The sequence below is a fragment of the Carassius gibelio genome, chromosome A23 (genome assembly GCF_023724105.1).
Source record: "Carassius gibelio isolate Cgi1373 ecotype wild population from Czech Republic chromosome A23, carGib1.2-hapl.c, whole genome shotgun sequence".
Classification (NCBI taxonomy): Eukaryota; Metazoa; Chordata; class Actinopteri; order Cypriniformes; family Cyprinidae; genus Carassius; species Carassius gibelio.
In genome coordinates this window covers 17265493-17281882 of record NC_068393.1, presented here as the reverse complement: position 1 = coordinate 17281882, position 16390 = coordinate 17265493, and the positions used below count along the sequence as shown (strand labels likewise).

The 16390-nt window shown below is 38.2% G+C and overlaps 2 protein-coding genes and 1 long non-coding RNA gene across 8 annotated transcripts; 2 read left to right on the top strand and 1 right to left on the bottom strand.

The window, feature by feature from the left end:
* The first annotated feature begins 766 nt into the window (after positions 1–766).
* Positions 767–7167, top strand: LOC127945112 (6-phosphogluconate dehydrogenase, decarboxylating). The gene is made up of 13 exons (XM_052541682.1): positions 767–930; positions 1244–1319; positions 1419–1598; positions 1686–1751; positions 1832–1950; positions 2054–2123; positions 2207–2341; positions 2564–2753; positions 4756–4886; positions 5042–5175; positions 5368–5467; positions 6255–6377; positions 6680–7167. The coding sequence occupies exons 1-13, from the start codon at positions 923–925 to the stop codon at positions 6797–6799; spliced, it is 1452 nt and encodes a 483-aa protein (XP_052397642.1). The 5' UTR covers positions 767–922; the 3' UTR covers positions 6800–7167.
* Positions 7168–10478: 3311 nt separating this feature from the next.
* Positions 10479–11110, top strand: LOC127944419 (uncharacterized). Its single transcript, XR_008150356.1, has 2 exons — positions 10479–10602; positions 10837–11110. It is a non-coding gene; the product is annotated as an uncharacterized LOC127944419 (long non-coding RNA).
* Positions 11111–12072: 962 nt separating this feature from the next.
* On the bottom strand, positions 12073–16289 carry LOC127944750 (TAR DNA-binding protein 43-like). 6 transcript variants are annotated; one of them, XR_008150422.1, is made up of 7 exons: positions 15643–16283; positions 15285–15448; positions 14876–15016; positions 14516–14701; positions 14347–14431; positions 13391–13537; positions 12073–12652 (listed from the first exon to the last, which is right to left on the bottom strand). XR_008150422.1 is itself a non-coding variant. In XM_052540968.1 (6 exons), the coding sequence occupies exons 1-5, from the start codon at positions 15881–15883 to the stop codon at positions 13955–13957; spliced, it is 1209 nt and encodes a 402-aa protein (XP_052396928.1). In that variant the 5' UTR covers positions 15884–16279; the 3' UTR covers positions 12723–13537; positions 13908–13954. The 6 variants fall into 6 exon arrangements, 4 of the variants coding, with proteins under 4 accessions (XP_052396928.1, XP_052396930.1, XP_052396926.1 ...); XR_008150423.1 differs by having other exon boundaries at positions 14516–14686; positions 15643–16281; XM_052540968.1 differs by lacking the exon at positions 12073–12652 and having other exon boundaries at positions 12723–13537; positions 13908–14431; positions 15643–16279.
* Positions 16290–16390: the final 101 nt, after the last annotated feature.

Here is a 16390-nt window from a genome sequence, read left to right as displayed (position 1 = left end):
TTGACCAAAGCATCTAACAAATACTATCCACTGAATTGATTACATAAAATACCACATTTGTAATAAAAATAGTATGCTATAAAATAATTTGCAAAAATTTGTATAATATTATGTTGTTACATTTTATTTTAAGAAGTCCTTGTTACAGTGTAATTATATGGTTAGGGTTTGATTTTAGGGTTACTTGTAATTATACATAATTAATTGTTATAATAGTAAGTACATGTACCGTGTGTAACAAGGACACCTTAAAATACAATTTTACAGATTATGCCTTTATATTTTATTTATTTGAACTGATTAAGTAACATATAATCGGAAGTAATTACGTTATTATTATTATAATTAATCATAATTAATAATTAATATAAATAATCTTTGAAATAATTACATGTCAAATACTTATAACTATTTGTATTTTATCATGTACTATTACAAAAGCTGTATTAAAAAAAGAAAGAAAGAAAGTCGTTTATGAAGGTAGGCTAGCGTTAAATTTCGGAGGATAGTCGTTTTGAGTAAATGAAGTAATCTATTTAATTAATCAATGTGATGAAATATCATACGTTACACACATTACTACATATTGCTCTACAAAATCAATCGTCAAGTCTCAGAGTTCACGTTGGCAAATCTACTTTTTACTCCAATTTACTTCCATACTCCTAAATCTTTTTCTGAGACCGTGGGCGGACAAACCCAGTCAGCCAATGAACAGCCTCCAATCTCAGCTCAGAATGTCTCCGCCAATCACAGACGGCTAAAGAATGACGCCACGAGCGCTGTAATCTGTCGGGCGTGTTCATTGGGAGCTGCTGCAGCGCTGTGCTCAGGCCGTGAATGAGGAAGTTCAGCAGAGACTGCTGTAGTGAGAAGAACCCTGATCCAAAGAGTCATTTAAGCACGGAACCAGCCTTCAACCATGGCTCAGTAAGTACACATTTCACGTTTAAAATGCTTGGTTTAAATTCCTAAAACGGCTTTGTCTGTTTTTATTCAAATTAAATCTAATATAGTGTGAGTTCTTGCTCATTATCAGCATTAATTGTATCTATACTGATCTATCTACTTACTATCCCAGTACTTTTTCTGTTCAAACACAGCTTGTTAACAATGTCGAAGTCCCTTTTATGTCATCCAATCAGATTGACACTTGTCACAGTCACTGATTTCAATAAATGTGCGCTCTATAATCAAATACCATGAATGTTGTTTCTCCTAATCTCCATATTCTTGTTTTCAGAGCAGATATCGCTCTCATTGGTCTGGCTGTGATGGGTCAGAATCTGATCCTGAACATGAATGACCATGGATTTGTGGCAAGTCACTCGTGCAGTTGTGTTTTTACATTTTTTTGCACAACCTGTTCTGTTGGCTCACATCAGGTGTAAGATGTTCCAACTGTTGTCATTCCTCAGGTGTGTGCGTTCAACAGGACGGTGTCCAAGGTCCATGACTTTTTAAACAATGAAGCCAAAGGCACTAAGGTGATCGGGGCCGAGTCCCTTGAAGACATGGTGTCTAAACTCAAAAAACCCCGTCGCATCATCCTCCTTGTCAAAGCAGGACAAGCTGTCGATGACTTCATTGATAAACTGGTAAAAATCACCATGAATCGACCGTCTTAGTTTGCTTTTTCACCAAGCCAAAGTGATCAAGTAACCCACTTTTACCCTGTATTGTAGGTTCCTCTTCTTGAACCTGGTGACATTATCATTGATGGTGGAAATTCAGAGTACAGAGATACAACAGTGAGTTTGACAATCCAAAATTTTGGTCATATGAGGTGATAACAGTATTTGATCTAAATGTTCACGCTCCTCACAAACAGAGACGTTGTAAGAGTCTGAAGGAGAAGGACCTTCTGTTTGTTGGTAGTGGAGTGAGCGGAGGAGAAGAAGGGGCTCGTTATGGACCCTCACTGATGCCTGGAGGACATAAGGATGCCTGGTGAGGACTTAAAGAAGTCCACCTAAAAATCTACGCATACATCTGTATATGCATGTGCATTGGTTGACATTTCTGGAATCTTATTTTTATTTGATTCCTTCAGGCCACACATAAAAGATATTTTTCAGAGCATTGCTGCTAAGGTGGGCACAGGAGAGCCGTGCTGCGACTGGGTGAGTATTAGTTATCAACAGATGTATATGCATTTATACAGCCTGTGAATGCACGTCTCCAAATTCTTTGTATGTTTGTGTAGGTTGGAGATGAAGGAGCAGGACACTTTGTTAAGATGGTCCATAACGGTATTGAATACGGTGACATGCAGCTGATCTGTGAGGCCTATCATCTGATGAAGGATGTGCTGTGTATGGACCATGCAGAAATGGCTCAGGTTAGACATCAGCCCACTTCTTTAAATACTGTTGTTTGGTTATGTAGATGAACGGTCCATGCTGTTGTACTTCTTCAAATCCCGTCTGTATTGTCCCTTTTCTGTTTCCTCCTTCCTTGTTTCTTTTGTATTCTGAAATCCACCTCACCCTGTTCCTTCTGAAGGACTGTTTGGGTCTGCTTCCTCTTAAGACTCAATTTCTTTGTCTGGTTTTCCTGTCAGGCCTTCGATCAGTGGAATAAGACGGAGCTCGACTCTTTCCTCATTGAGATCACTGCCAATATCCTGAAATTCAAGGACGCAGACGGCACTCACCTGCTGCCCAAAATCAGAGACAGCGCAGGGCAGAAAGGCACAGGGAAATGGACAGCCATCTCTGCTTTGGAATACGGTACACCTGTTACGTTGATAGGTAAGATACAATCTTGTGTAATTTCCCAGGTACGGGTGTTTCTCTGTTATTGTTGATATAGAGGAGAAAAGTCACTTGACCTTAGAAGAACATGTTGAATGAAGTGTCTCCATAAGCAGCTTTGCTGTTCACCTCTTCAGCTGATTTGACATAAGTGGGATTTTCTGTTCTGGCTTTTGGTGTATGCCTCAACAATAAGGATGGCCCGCTGTCCCGGGCCTATTGTGAATGTTTTGGGCCAGTGATTGATTGCTATTTATAAATGTACCATTACTTAATCTTGCACATGAATTACCTTTCAAACTTAAATAATTGGTTTTATGCAATGTATTCTACGTTTGTTTTTGCAAATTCTCATCAGAATAATGTTATCTAGCAGGCTAATGTGGATGAGGCATTGTTGAATAAGCAAGCACAATTTGTGATATGTCAATTTAGTTATTACGTATTTGCAGTTTTCACAGTGCACATTGTTTCAAAACAGCTTTATATAAAGGTGAGCAAGTTTAGATCACAATTAATGTGTAGAAAACGACAAATCAGCACTGTTTCGTATATAAATGTTTTGTATTGTGTATTGTATTGTGTAGTGTATTTCTAAATTTGGAATTAAAAAAAAGAAAAAAAATGGCAAGGGTTTAGGATCACTCAAATCACAAAAATCAGTTACACATCAATTACACAGATTGATGCATATCTTTTTATACAGCTGTTTTGAAACTATTTTTTATTATGAAAAACGCTGTGTAAATAAATTTGACCTGACTTAATGTGCAGTTGTTAGATCAGGACATGGGCTTGTATATTTAGTGTCAGTTAATGGACAAAAGGGCAGCACTGAAGCGTGGGATAGCAGCTATGATTTGAATGGCTGTAGAGGAGGGTTTTCTTCCCTCAGAAGGTTGAATCAGTGCTGAGTTCACAGTGTCGGCTGTTTTCCACTTGATTTATTTTGCCCTTCCTCCACTCGACTCTTTCCACAGTTGTAGGCCTTGGGTTGGGTTAAAATATAATACAAAGTCATGCTGAGTTCAGGGTTTTGCTTCCAGCCGCTCATGTTTGTAGATGTAGTAAGATCTGCTCTCACAATACTCTAGCTGATTACTCTGTACACCGAAGAGAGCTACGTCACCAGTGTCATCAGAGCCAGGGTCTGGCACCAGATATGAAGTCAATTATACATTGTGCCTAGAGTCTTGAAGACACGGTGAATAGAGGCCTATAATATTACAACTGCTCTATAGAAGAAGAAATGTCATATTTCACCTCAAAATCTAAAAGTAAAAATAAAAAGAGTTTGCACAATAAAAATGTATACATGTTAAGGACCAATACATTTTTTTACATTCACATTACCGTGAAACATTAATGGAAAAAATAAATCTTCCTGGATAAAAAAAAGTTTCAGTCTATACCAAAAAATATTTGCACTACAGTATTGGGAATTTGGGGGAGAAATGTGCTTAATTTCATGAAAATAATGTTATAGTGCACAACAATTTAAAAAAAAATGTGAGAAAAAACGAAATGTATAATTTTTAAATTAAAAACTGCAATTTGGTAATTTAGACATGCATTTTTAAATTTGAGATGTAACTTTATTTTAATAATAATAGTAATAATAAGAAAAAAATAAAACATCTAAGTCACCAGATTACATTAATAATTATAATAATAATAATAATAATGTATTTATCTTTAAATATGAGAATTTATTTAATTTAAATTTATATACATATTAATGACAGACACAGTAATAGAGATTCATTAAGCAGAAATCCAAAGTGATTTTCGCTTCTTGTACAATCTTTCTAGTTAGTTAATATGATCAGGTTGTTGTGTGTGTGTGCTTCGACTATCTAATGTTTTAATGTTTCCTCATGTGGTCTCTCTGACGTGGTCTAACTGATTATAATCTTATTATGCGAGCAGAGATGCAGACTGTAACTGGAGATGACTGTTTGTGTTGTGTGTGTGTGTGTGTGGGGTCGTACACTCACAGGGGAAGCTGTCTTCGCCAGATGTCTCTCCTCTCTGAAGGATGAGAGGGTTCAGGCCAGTAAGAGCCTCAGCGGCCCCCAGGGTGTCAAGTTCACCGGAAACAAGGCACAGTTTCTTGAAGATATCAGAAAGGTGGGATGGACTTTAAAATATGGATCAATTATATCCATGCATAAATTTTCTGCATTCATTTTCAGGTTAATCAGTTAATGTTAAGAATTAAATGGAGTTTATTAATAATGGGATGTTTTTAACAGGATGAATATTTACTGTTGTTTCTTTTTCAGGCTTTGTACGCCTCAAAGATCATTTCATATGCTCAAGGCTTCATGCTGCTCCGACAGGCTGCACTAGAGTTCGGCTGGTCTCTTAACTATGGTGCTATTGCTCTGATGTGGAGAGGAGGCTGCATTATCCGCAGGTAAGCAGGCTTTGTCACAGTTATTTAAAAAATATTACATACAATTATATGCGATTATTTAGATTGCCTGTCGGTTAAGGCAGTGTCTGATGAAATATTCCCACATGCACAGAAGTGAGGAAACGGTTTCATTTTACTATATCATGACTGTAGATTAGTTCTGAATAAAGGTCACAAATCTTTCACTCGCAGTGTCTTCTTGGGAGAGATCAAGGAAGCGTTTGACCGGAACTCTGAGCTGCAGAGTCTGCTGCTGGATAACTTCTTCAGCAAAGCTGTACAGGATTGTCAGGTACAGGAAGTGAGCCAAGAGTGGCCACAAATTGCTCTGTTTCCTGTAATAATGCCACTAAATATGCCAGAGAGAAATCAGCAGCACTAATAGCCCCCTGTATATATGCATTTATATAAATGTATATGTAAGGTACCTCTAAAAAGTAATGTTTACTTAGTGCCTTCCAAATATATACTCCATGAACACAGTCCAAACTGATATGACACCTGCTCCACTTTGATTAATTATTTATAGAATCTTACATAGTATAGCCATACAATTATATTTATTTCAATACTGCATGCAGCTACTATTGCGAAACCATATACGGTACAGACTATTGTGTGTGTGTGTGTGTGTGTGTGTTTCTCCAGGATTACGAACAAGTTTGAAATTCATCAGTACATTTTTACTGTTACAAGTAGCATTTATGGATGGCATATGCTGTATTTAATGACAATTTCATATTATTTTATGAAATTTATTAAAATTATTTAAGATCTATGCAGTCGAGTCAAGCGTAATCATGACGTTTGTGCATTGGTAGTAATCGATTTGTATGAGCTACAATATTTCAGCAATTATTTGGCAACATGCATGTCAGAATGTAACATTAATGTTAACAGTTGGATTTTAAAGTCATTTTTCAGATGTTAAATATGGTCTTGTTTGGAAATACATGTCATTTTGAAATGGAAATTATGTATGAACAGCGGTTTACTTTTAAAAACTGATCTAAAGGTTTGTTGGGAATAATCTATGTAGAATGAGTTTTATTTAGCAGTACGTTGGTTGTGTTTTGCAGGACTCGTGGCGTCGGGTAGTAAGTACAGGTGTGCAGCAGGGGATCCCCATGCCGTGCTTCACCACCGCCCTGTCTTTCTATGACGGTTACAGGCACGAGATGCTCCCAGCAAACCTGCTGCAGGTAAAACTCTCTTCAACACATAAACCCTCTCTCTAACTAACCATATGGGATAACACAGGGATTACTTCTGGGCACTTATGGTTCTAGGCATTTGAAGCCCTTAGTATGCATATGGTAGAGGTTTTATTTTATTATTTATTTTAAATAAATTAGAATAAATAAATATTTTTAGGCTTTTCGGTTAGAATAAGAGTACTCTTGCTTCAGTCTCTCCTATTTATTTTAATACCCAAGCAGTTGTTCTCTCTTTGTATTTCTCATTGGCTGAGCTAATATGACCTCATCACTGTGTCACTCTTCAGGCACAGAGGGACTACTTTGGTGCCCACACATATGAGCTGCTATCAAACCCTGGAAAGTTCATCCACACTAACTGGACGGGCCATGGAGGAAAAGTGTCGTCGTCATCTTATAATGCCTAAAATCAAGAGTGTTATTAGGTTTAACTTTGAAGAACATCATCTCCTCTTAATGAAGGACCAGAGCAGCTGAGCACATTCCTCCCGAAGAGCTGAACTTCAGCCCAGAGTAGAGCTCTTATTGAAGAGTGTTCAAATTCATATTTCTATTTGTACTAGATCATAGTGTGTACACTATTTGTAAGCTCTGTTCTTGTAGTTTTAAGGTCCACTGTTGCAAACACCTCATCTCTGAGTAAGAGTGTTGTTTCTGAGATTCTTCTTGGTGTAGACCTGTCATGCTTCACCCCCAGAGTTCAAAGAGTTAACCCTGGATTATGGGTAACTATTGCACTGCATTAGGCTAAATAAAGATTTCAATCCCTTTTTAATTAGCTTTTGTCTTCTTCACTCACATGCAAATAGGATTTACTCCTGCTTCTTTTTAGCAGTAATGCTAGATATTTAACTTGTTTATTTGTATGTACTTCCAATTTGTCACCAGGAGAGGGCAGAAATGACTTTTTGGAGCAATGAGCTTGTTTTCTCTAGTAATGGGTTCAGTGATTATTATTTCAGGATGAAATGATAACACATGTAATATAAAAGATAGGATTTCCTCTTGGTTAAGACACACTGACTGCACCAATACACCTAATTCACATCCAACCTGTTTAACCCTTGTTCACTCCTCAAATGAGAGTCACACTCATGGTCTTCACGGTTAAGTGACCGGACACTTGAAATTTATTGAAATATTTTTGTAAAAAAAAAAAAAATATATATATATATATATATATATATAATTTTGTATTTCATGGTACTACTTTATATTTATGCAATTATTACAATAATTGTTTTCCCATTGAAAATAGTACTTTTTTTCTAATTAAAAAAAAGGAAAAGTAAATGAATTCAGTATTTCAGATTAAAATAGAGACTAGGCCTTTAAAAAAGCTGGTGAGAGCAAAAAAGAAAAACCTGTAATTTCATGGTGTAACCTCTAGATCAGGGCTGTTCAAATCTTGCCCTGGAGGACCAATGCAGTGCAGAGTTTGGCTCCAACCCTAGTCAAACACACCTGAGCATGCTAATCAATGTTTTTGGGATCATTAGAAATTCACAGGCAGTTGACTTTGATCAGAGCTGGAGCCAAGCTCTGCACCGCATTGGTCCTCCAGGGCAAGATTTGAATAACCCTGCACTAGATTCCTGTATAGGACTCTATAGAGAGGCTTGTGAATTTCCTAGTTATTTTTATACATAATTGTTTACTTCTATTAGGTTGTGGATTTAACTGTATATTAAGGCATTCTCAAAGACTACTTTTTGTCAAGGTTTATATTTTTGTTGTTTTAAATGTTGATTTGAAGTGTACAGTATTGTTCAAAATAATAGCAGTACAATGTGACTAACCAGAATAATCAAGGTTTTTCGTATATTTTTTTATTGCTACGTGGCAAACAAGTTACCAGTAGGTTCAGTAGATTCTCAGAAAACAAATGAGACCCAGCATTCATGATATGCACGCTCTTAAGGCTGTGCAATTGGGCAATTAGTTGAATTAGTTGAAAGGGGTGTGTTCAAAAAAATAGCAGTGTGGGATTCAATCACTGAGGTCATCAATTTTGTGAAGAAACAGGTGTGAATCAGGTGGCCCCTATTTAAGGATGAAGCCAACACTTGTTGAACATGCATTTGAAAGCTGAGGAAATGGGTCGTTCAAGACATTGTTCAGAAGAACAGCGTACTTTGATTAAAAAGTTGATTAGAGAGGGGAAAACCTATAAAGAGGTGCAAAAAATGATAGGCTGTTCAGCTAAAATGATCTCCAATGCCTTAAAATGGAGAGCAAAACCAGAGAGACGTGGAAGAAAACGGAAGACAACCATCAAAATGGATAGAAGAATAACCAGAATGGCAAAGGCTCAGCCAATGATCACCTCCAGGATGATCAAAGACAGTCTGGAGTTACCTGTAAGTACTGTGACAGTTAGAAGACGTCTGTGTGAAGCTAATCTATTTTCAAGAATCCCCCGCAAAGTCCCTCTGTTAAAAAAAAGGCATGTGCAGAAGAGGTTACAATTTGCCAAAGAACACATCAACTGGCCTAAAGAGAAATGGAGGAACATTTTGTGGACTGATGAGAGTAAAATTGTTCTTTTTGGGTCCAAGGGCCACAGGCAGTTTGTGAGACGACCCCCAAACTCTGAATTCAAGCCACAGTACACAGTGAAGACAGTGAAGCATGGAGGTGCAAGCATCATGATATGGGCATGTTTCTCCTACTATGGTGTTGGGCCTATTTATCGCATACCAGGGATCATGGATCAGTTTGCATATGTTAAAATACTTGAAGAGGTCATGTTGACCTATGCTGAAGAGGACATGCCCTTGAAATGGTTGTTTCAACAAGACAATGACCCAAAACACACTAGTAAACGGGCAAAGTCTTGGTTCCAAACCAACAAAATTAATGTTATGGAGTGGCCAGCCCAATCTCCAGACCTTAATCCAATTGAGAACTTGTGGGATGATATCAAAAATGCTGTTTCTGAAGCAAAACCAAGAAATGTGAATGGATTGTGGAATGTTGTTAAAGAATCATGGAGTGGAATAACAGCTGAGAGGTGCCACAAGTTGGTTGACTCCATGCCACACAGATGTCAAGCAGTTTTAAAAAACTGTGGTCATACAACGAAATATTAGTTTAGTGATTCACAGGATTGCAAAATCCCAGAAAAAAAAAATGTTTGTACAAAGTAGTTTTGAGTTTGTACAGTCAAAGGTAGACACTGCTATTTTTTTGAACACACCCCTTTCAACTAATTGCCCAATTGCACAGCCTTAAGAGCGTGCATATCATGAATGCTGGGTCTTGTTTGTTTTCTGACAATCTACTGAACCTACTGGTAACTTGTTTGCCATGTAGCAATAAAAAATATACTAAAAACCTTGATTATTCTGGTTAGTCACATTGTACTGCTATTATTTTGAACAATACTGTAGGTTTTTTCATTATTACTACATTCAAACCTGAACAAAGAAAGCACTTTGTTACACAAAACATAACAATTCTAAAGAAATATAACAAAAATGAACAGGAATGCTTTATCAGAGCTTAATCCTTCTGGATCTGATCTGATTTTAACCTCTTATTTCATCTGACTCATTTTGGCTATATGGTTATAGCCATACCAATTCATTTGAGTAGTATAATTCTGTACAAGTGTGTCTGTGAGTGTAGGTGAGTGTTGGTGGATGTATCCGTTTTACACATTTGATGCTTTAGAGTGTAACCCCTTCCTTGCTGTCCACTTTTTTACTGCATTGTAGTCGAATTATTGATTTTATTTGACATATTGCAGTTTTACAGTCACACCAGTTTATAGGTGTGTGTGTGTGTGAGTTGGTGTGTTGATTTTGCACTCTAGATGTTTTAGAGTTTCACCCCTTCATTGCTGTGCAATTTTTTTTCTGCATTGTAGGGGACTTGTAGATTGTATAGATAAAAATATTCTGTATTTTTACTTTTTTTTCACCTTTCCCATTCATTTTCTATTGTCGTCATTTTTGACCATGAGTGTTTTTTACGACCACTTAGCTTTTTCGAATCATGCCCGAATTTTTTTTTCAATAACCTATAATAGATAACACTATCTAAGGTCATTTACTAATGGCTTTCTTCCCCTGTATTGCGTCAGTATCTTTTGTGAAGATACATCTCTAAACATGATGATAGGAGTTAGATTGTTAGATGTAGAGAAGCATGTTCATTATGCGGGTGATGCGGAGCCTGTTTCCTCTGGTTCTTGTGGTCTGGAATGGTGAGGAGTCACTTGTACAAGACAAACAATCACACACCAATGAGGTGCATCTCTTATTTAAAGGGTTTTAGGATGGAAAAAAGTGCATGGGCCCATATTTGTTAGTATTTCCTTATATCTTTGTCAGTGGCTAAGAATAACTGGACTGCAGTGTTGCAATACTGTTAATGCTGTAAAGATCTAGGCTGTAGCAGTGATCTAATACTCAAGACCACATGTCTCCTCATCTACTAGATAAAAGACCAGAAGGACTTGAAGAAGGTGATGCCAGATAAGGCTGAGCTGAACCTCACTAGTAAAGAACTAGCTGACCCTGATTTTCTGGGAGAGAAGTCTGTTTTTGTCCAACCCCTCGAGATAAATCTCCTTGCTATAGCTCTTCTTCTGGAAGACCTTCTCCTCGTGTTAGACCTGGAAAACAGAACAGACACAAATGAGTCTGGTGAAATCTACAGTCCTGCTTCTGCAATTTAATACACTGTATTAAAATCACTGTGTATGCATTGGCTTCTGCTGTTCCAGTATTGTATTTTATGTCTAAGGACTTTGAAACTGCTTAGTGTAGTCACTGTTAATTAAAGGTTTGGCACCACCTAACGGAAAGACAAGGACATTTCTTCTTGCAGGTATAGGATGCAAAAGTCATCTGGCAGGTATGTAATATTTTGATACATATAACGTTATATCGAAAGCAATTGTTAACTTGAGACCGGAGATATGGTTTTAAAGGAATTTTCTGGGTTAAATCATAGACGATAGCGTTACCTTATACCAAATTTATACACAAATTATTCAAATACGTTTTTAAAGTAGGTCACTTACAGTAGAAGTAAACAGGACCCAATAGAAAGTTTCATTTTGCTGACAAATATTATGTTGACAAATATTATGTTGACATTAAACTAGAGAAAAAGAATCGCTTTCAAGCTGTGGGTAAGCGGTAAGCACTTAATGCAAGTAGTCCAGGTAATTCAAGCACTCCGCACAGGTGATCTGACCTTGACATACGTAGTACTTACCGGTGACAAAATCTTCATCCGCTCAGGACAGTAGTCCCACCGAAAACGGCTTTCATTCAATTAAACTTTTTAACTCAAATACATGTTAACGTTAAGATTTAAGATCTTAAAAAAAAAGATGTCAACAGTGCAGGTTAAGTCCAATAAACATTGACTTTAAAGTTTATTATTAAATCGTTAAAGTTTAGTAAGAAAAGTAATTGTTTATTATCATATTTCAGCAGTTATTTTCTCCAAGGTAAAACTATCTACAGTTCTGCGTGTTAAACTGATATTCCACAAACAAGAAAAACTGCTAAATAGTATGTTTGCGTTATACTAAAAACTAGAAGGCTACTTTGCAATGTACTAAATCAGTAGGTTATATCCAATGCATGTTTTTTACACTTAAAATCACTAAAATGAAATGTTTACAACTACACAGCATTTCAGGTAAAAAAATAAAAAGAGATACATTTCCTCTGTGTATGTTTATTAAGTTTTTTGATTAAAAAAAAAAAATCCTGCAAGTGATTCAAGTCATTGATAACACAAACCCCTTTCACAAAATCCTATCGGCTCACCCACAGCAGAACACTGTATGAAAAATAGGCCTTTTAAACTTCAACTACACTATATTTACAGTGTGACAGATCATGTAAAAGCAATCAAACAAAAGAAGGACTTTAAAAAGCAAGATCAACAACTGCATTGACTTCTTGGGTAAAAACAGCCGGAAATACACAAGCATGAACATGAAGTCATTTGCGATGGGACTGATCCATAAACACACCAGTTTAACTTTGCTTTTAGATTGCACACGGACTGTCTTTACTCATGCACTCCGGCCAATTGGGAATTGTCCATTGAAATTTCAATAAAAGGAGATCCAGGGAAATCTGGTTACAGTGAAGTGATACAGTCCCTTTTCATGTTAAAGGCATACAGCAGCGGCCTCCACAGATGAACTGTGAACTTCAGTCTTCAGCTCTCCCGTTAGTGACTTCACTCATGGTTCTGAGGTAAACCTGGGCCAGCCGAGTCCAACGTCCCTATACATGTGAATTAAATAAGTGTTTGCAATTCAATTAATGTCTTGAAGCAAATAAGCCACTATCAAAATAACTAGTCAAATTATTTTTTTTATTTGAGTTCCCTTAGAGTCACAAAACATATAAAAAGCATTCAAAACACAACAAAAGCAACCTCTTCTTAAAGCATTCTTCACTTTCATCAATACATCACCCCTATTAAGCCACTCAGAGCTCACGCTCGCCCTCATTCACCGCCCACAGCATCACATCACGTTCACACATGAGTTCAGTAACAGTGAGATAGAGCGCACACCATACAGAGCATTCACATCAAACTATTAAGCAAGAACACAAATACTCAGTAGGTCACAAACATTTCACTACATCATTTTTTTTTTTGGGGGGGGGGTTATTTTTTTAAAATGCAGCTTTTTAGATATGATTGCAATATAAGAAAGAGAGGAAGGTAGACAGAACAAGAGGGACAGAAGAATGTAAATGAATGTCCTTCTGATGGTCTTACAGAAAAGACACTCGCTGCCTTCGTTCACACTCGTTCACACAGTTTCTTCTCACAGTCATCAAGTCGCTTTTCGGCATCGCACACTTGCGTTCAAGTTCTCTCTCTCTCTCTCAGCGCGTTCGCTCATTCAGTCTCTCACTTGTGACGCACCAACAATCCATCACCATATCACTCTCAGCTCTCAAAAAAAAGATTTCATCCATGAAAAGGGGGGAAAAAAAGACAACACCCACCGTCTAACACAGTATATGCAGAGTGAAGCTGTGCTCTTTGATGGCAAAGCATTTACACATGGGAAGAAGGGAACGGATACTGAGATCGCTCGAGCATTGCGGCCAACGAGGGGCTTCTTCCCGGGAAATTGGAAAAGAGGTGATGAACTGTAGAAGAGATTTATCAAGGCTTGACCATAAAAAACGTTGAGGGAAAAAAAACTGCAGAGAACACAACTCAAATGGCTTTCCACATGAAGGACATTTAAATGTACAGTACGCTGAGAGGGCACTGAAATGGTAAGAGATGCTCAGATATGTGGGCATACTGAATGCCTGACACAAAATAAATTATATCTATAAGGAAAAAAAAAAACTTATAGTGTTCATTTCATTTCTAACAAATTCAACCACTCTAAGTTAATCTTAAAGAGCAATCATTATATGTATTCAAAGAACATTCAGTTTTACAAAATCAAAAGGCAAACATTTAAGGGACACAATATCTGACTAAACTTTCTTCTCTCAAAATACTTACCATATAATCTAGATATAAGGATACTTCGAGACCCAATTGAAATCTCTCTACATTCCCCAGCTGGACTTTGTCTCCATGCTAGAACCAAAACCGGAGTTGAACCCACCGCTCGAGCCTGAATTGGTTCCTGCCCCCCACCCAAGACTAGCTGAGCTGCCGGTGTTGTAGCTATTGCTGCCTGCGTTGTAACTCGGGTTCTGATCTCTACTAGCGCTGTTCTGTCCGCTAGGGGTGGCGCCAGAAGCGGCTGTGTGACTCTGCTGATTGGCCAGCATTCCCATCATGCCCCAGCTACTCTGAAGTGCTGCTTGAGCAGCTGCCATCATGGCTGGATTCATGCCAAGGGCCCCAAAATTCACATTGCTGTTGGGACTGCGACTACTGCCAAAGCCCTGCCCCCCAAACCCCCCAAACCGCCCACGATCCATCATTTGCCTACTATTATTGTGCTTAGGCTCAGCGTTGGATATGTGCACACTGGTTCCTTTAATGATCAGGTCCTCACCACACAGAGACTGGGCAACCTGGAGGAAGACAACCATGTGTTGAATTGAGAAGAGAATAACGGCAAGTCAAGTAAAGAGAACGAAAAAGACCAGAAGACCAACCTGATCATCAGCAAAGGTGACAAAGGCAAAGGCTCGGAAAGGTTTGGGAATGAACACATCCGTGACTTCGCCGTACTGCATAAAAAACTGTCTAAGCTCATCAGCTGACATGTCCTCGGTGCAGCGGCCCACAAATACTTTCCTGCTTCTCATAGGCTCATCCGGGCCAGCCTGTTCCAGGAAATACTAGATCATTTAAAAGAAAACAGGGTCTACTCATGCAAGGTTCACAACAGCAAGGGCATAACAAAACATTTGAAACATGAAATGTGTATATGTTCCAATTTAAACCCTTTGCAACTTCTATACCAAAATGTGAACTATGTGTAGTATTACATGACATTAGTGTTGCTGACATACCCTTGAGTTTGGAAGTTTGCAGTCGCACCATCTTCCATCAATCATATGCCGCTGGGAAATGGCTTTCATTTGTGTTTCGTAGTCTGTAAATCTTACAAAGCCAAATCCTTTGGAATTTCCCGTTTTTGCATCTCTTTTCACCTGAGAGAGCAGGTCATGCATGATATTTAAGTGATGGTTCACCCAAAAATGACAATTCTGTCATTATTTATGCATACTTTTCAAAACCTGTATAACTTTCATATCTTTCTAACCCCAAAGTAAGCAGAATACTGAGCTTCTAATTCCATACATGAAAGTGAATTACCCCACCATTCTCTAAACATGTTCACATTTTTCTGTGTATAAGGGTCATTATATTAGAGGGTGAGTATTTGTTAGGGGTAAACTATTTAGTATTCATACTAACCTGCACCATGATCACTTCTCCAAAAGTGCTGAAGTAATCTTTAAGGTCTTGCTCTGTTGTTTTCCACGGCAACCCAAGCACAATCAAATCTGATGTCTTCTGCACACCTCTCTTGATCTTCACAGCTGATGCAGCATCCATTTCATCCATTTTCCTCTTATTATCTGTATGACATTTTTTTTATTATAGTTATTTGATTTATTTTAAGACAAATCAATTAGATTTAAATCGCAAGGGCAGTATGCATTATTAGTGGGAAAACTTGGGTGAATTATATAAGACCATATTTTCTATGCATCAACGAGCCCCATATTATTTAGTCACTACAATCAAATAAACCCAATACATCTGAATTTACCTTTTGGATAGTTGACCACGTACACCAGATTGCCCCAGTCTGATTCGGGTGCATGAAGAACCCCCTCCACCAGTCGGACCCCTCTCATGCACTGAGACACGGGGCTACGGTATCGAAGGCCGCAGGCTCCGGGAAACTGCGCGGCGACGGAGGAGAGTAGCACGGTGCCGTCCTCCTCGGACGGGATCTCCATCGGCTCCTCGTTCTCATCCTCCGCGACGCGAATATAACACTCAGTCATGTTTATACCAATAGCGCGAGCTGTGCTAACAGCTTCAAGATCAATAATTCAGTTATAAGACCACAAATGGTGCCGAAACAGAAACTAGGACAGCGGAAAGACCTCAGAAGTAAACACAACCACAAACTGGCTGGCAACAAGTCTGATGTCTCTTGTTTACGTGCGACTGTTGTCAAATAAAGCGGGGCGCAATTAGTTAAGCTAGCACGTTAGAAATGAATGACGCGTCGCGTCGCACCCTGTTCCCGCCAATTTTCACGGTGTACAAACACCTAGTCATCGACTGTACTTGATTATCTACCGATTGTGATTCAAACAAGCAACGTTAAGTAATAAAATAACGAAAACGCGTGGACTAATGCATCCAGTTGCCGTTTCGACCCCTTAAACTGATAAAATGGCTACCAGATGCGTCACTGGAGGAATGACATCATCAGTTTGGAGCGTCGCATCCCAGCACATGGAGGGGATTGTACACGTAATATTCTTACTTTTTAAACGCCCAAC

What these genes read in the sequence shown, in the direction of transcription:
- LOC127945112 (XM_052541682.1), top strand. An exon ending in GGAGGACATAAGGATGCCTG is followed by an intron (nt 1,951 to 2,053) that starts GTGAGGACTTAA and finishes TGATTCCTTCAG; the next exon opens with GCCACACATAAAAGATATTT. An exon ending in TACACCTGTTACGTTGATAG is followed by an intron (nt 2,754 to 4,755) that starts GTAAGATACAAT and finishes GTACACTCACAG; the next exon opens with GGGAAGCTGTCTTCGCCAGA.
- LOC127944750 (XM_052540966.1), bottom strand. Translation starts at nt 15,883, where the DNA reads ATGACTGAGTGTTATATTCGCGTCGCGGAGGATGAGAACGAGGAGCCG. An exon ending in CGTGGTCAACTATCCAAAAG is followed by an intron (nt 15,449 to 15,642) that starts GTAAATTCAGAT and finishes AATGTCATACAG; the next exon opens with ATAATAAGAGGAAAATGGAT. An exon ending in TCACCTTTGCTGATGATCAG is followed by an intron (nt 14,432 to 14,515) that starts GTTGGTCTTCTG and finishes GTCTTCCTCCAG; the next exon opens with GTTGCCCAGTCTCTGTGTGG.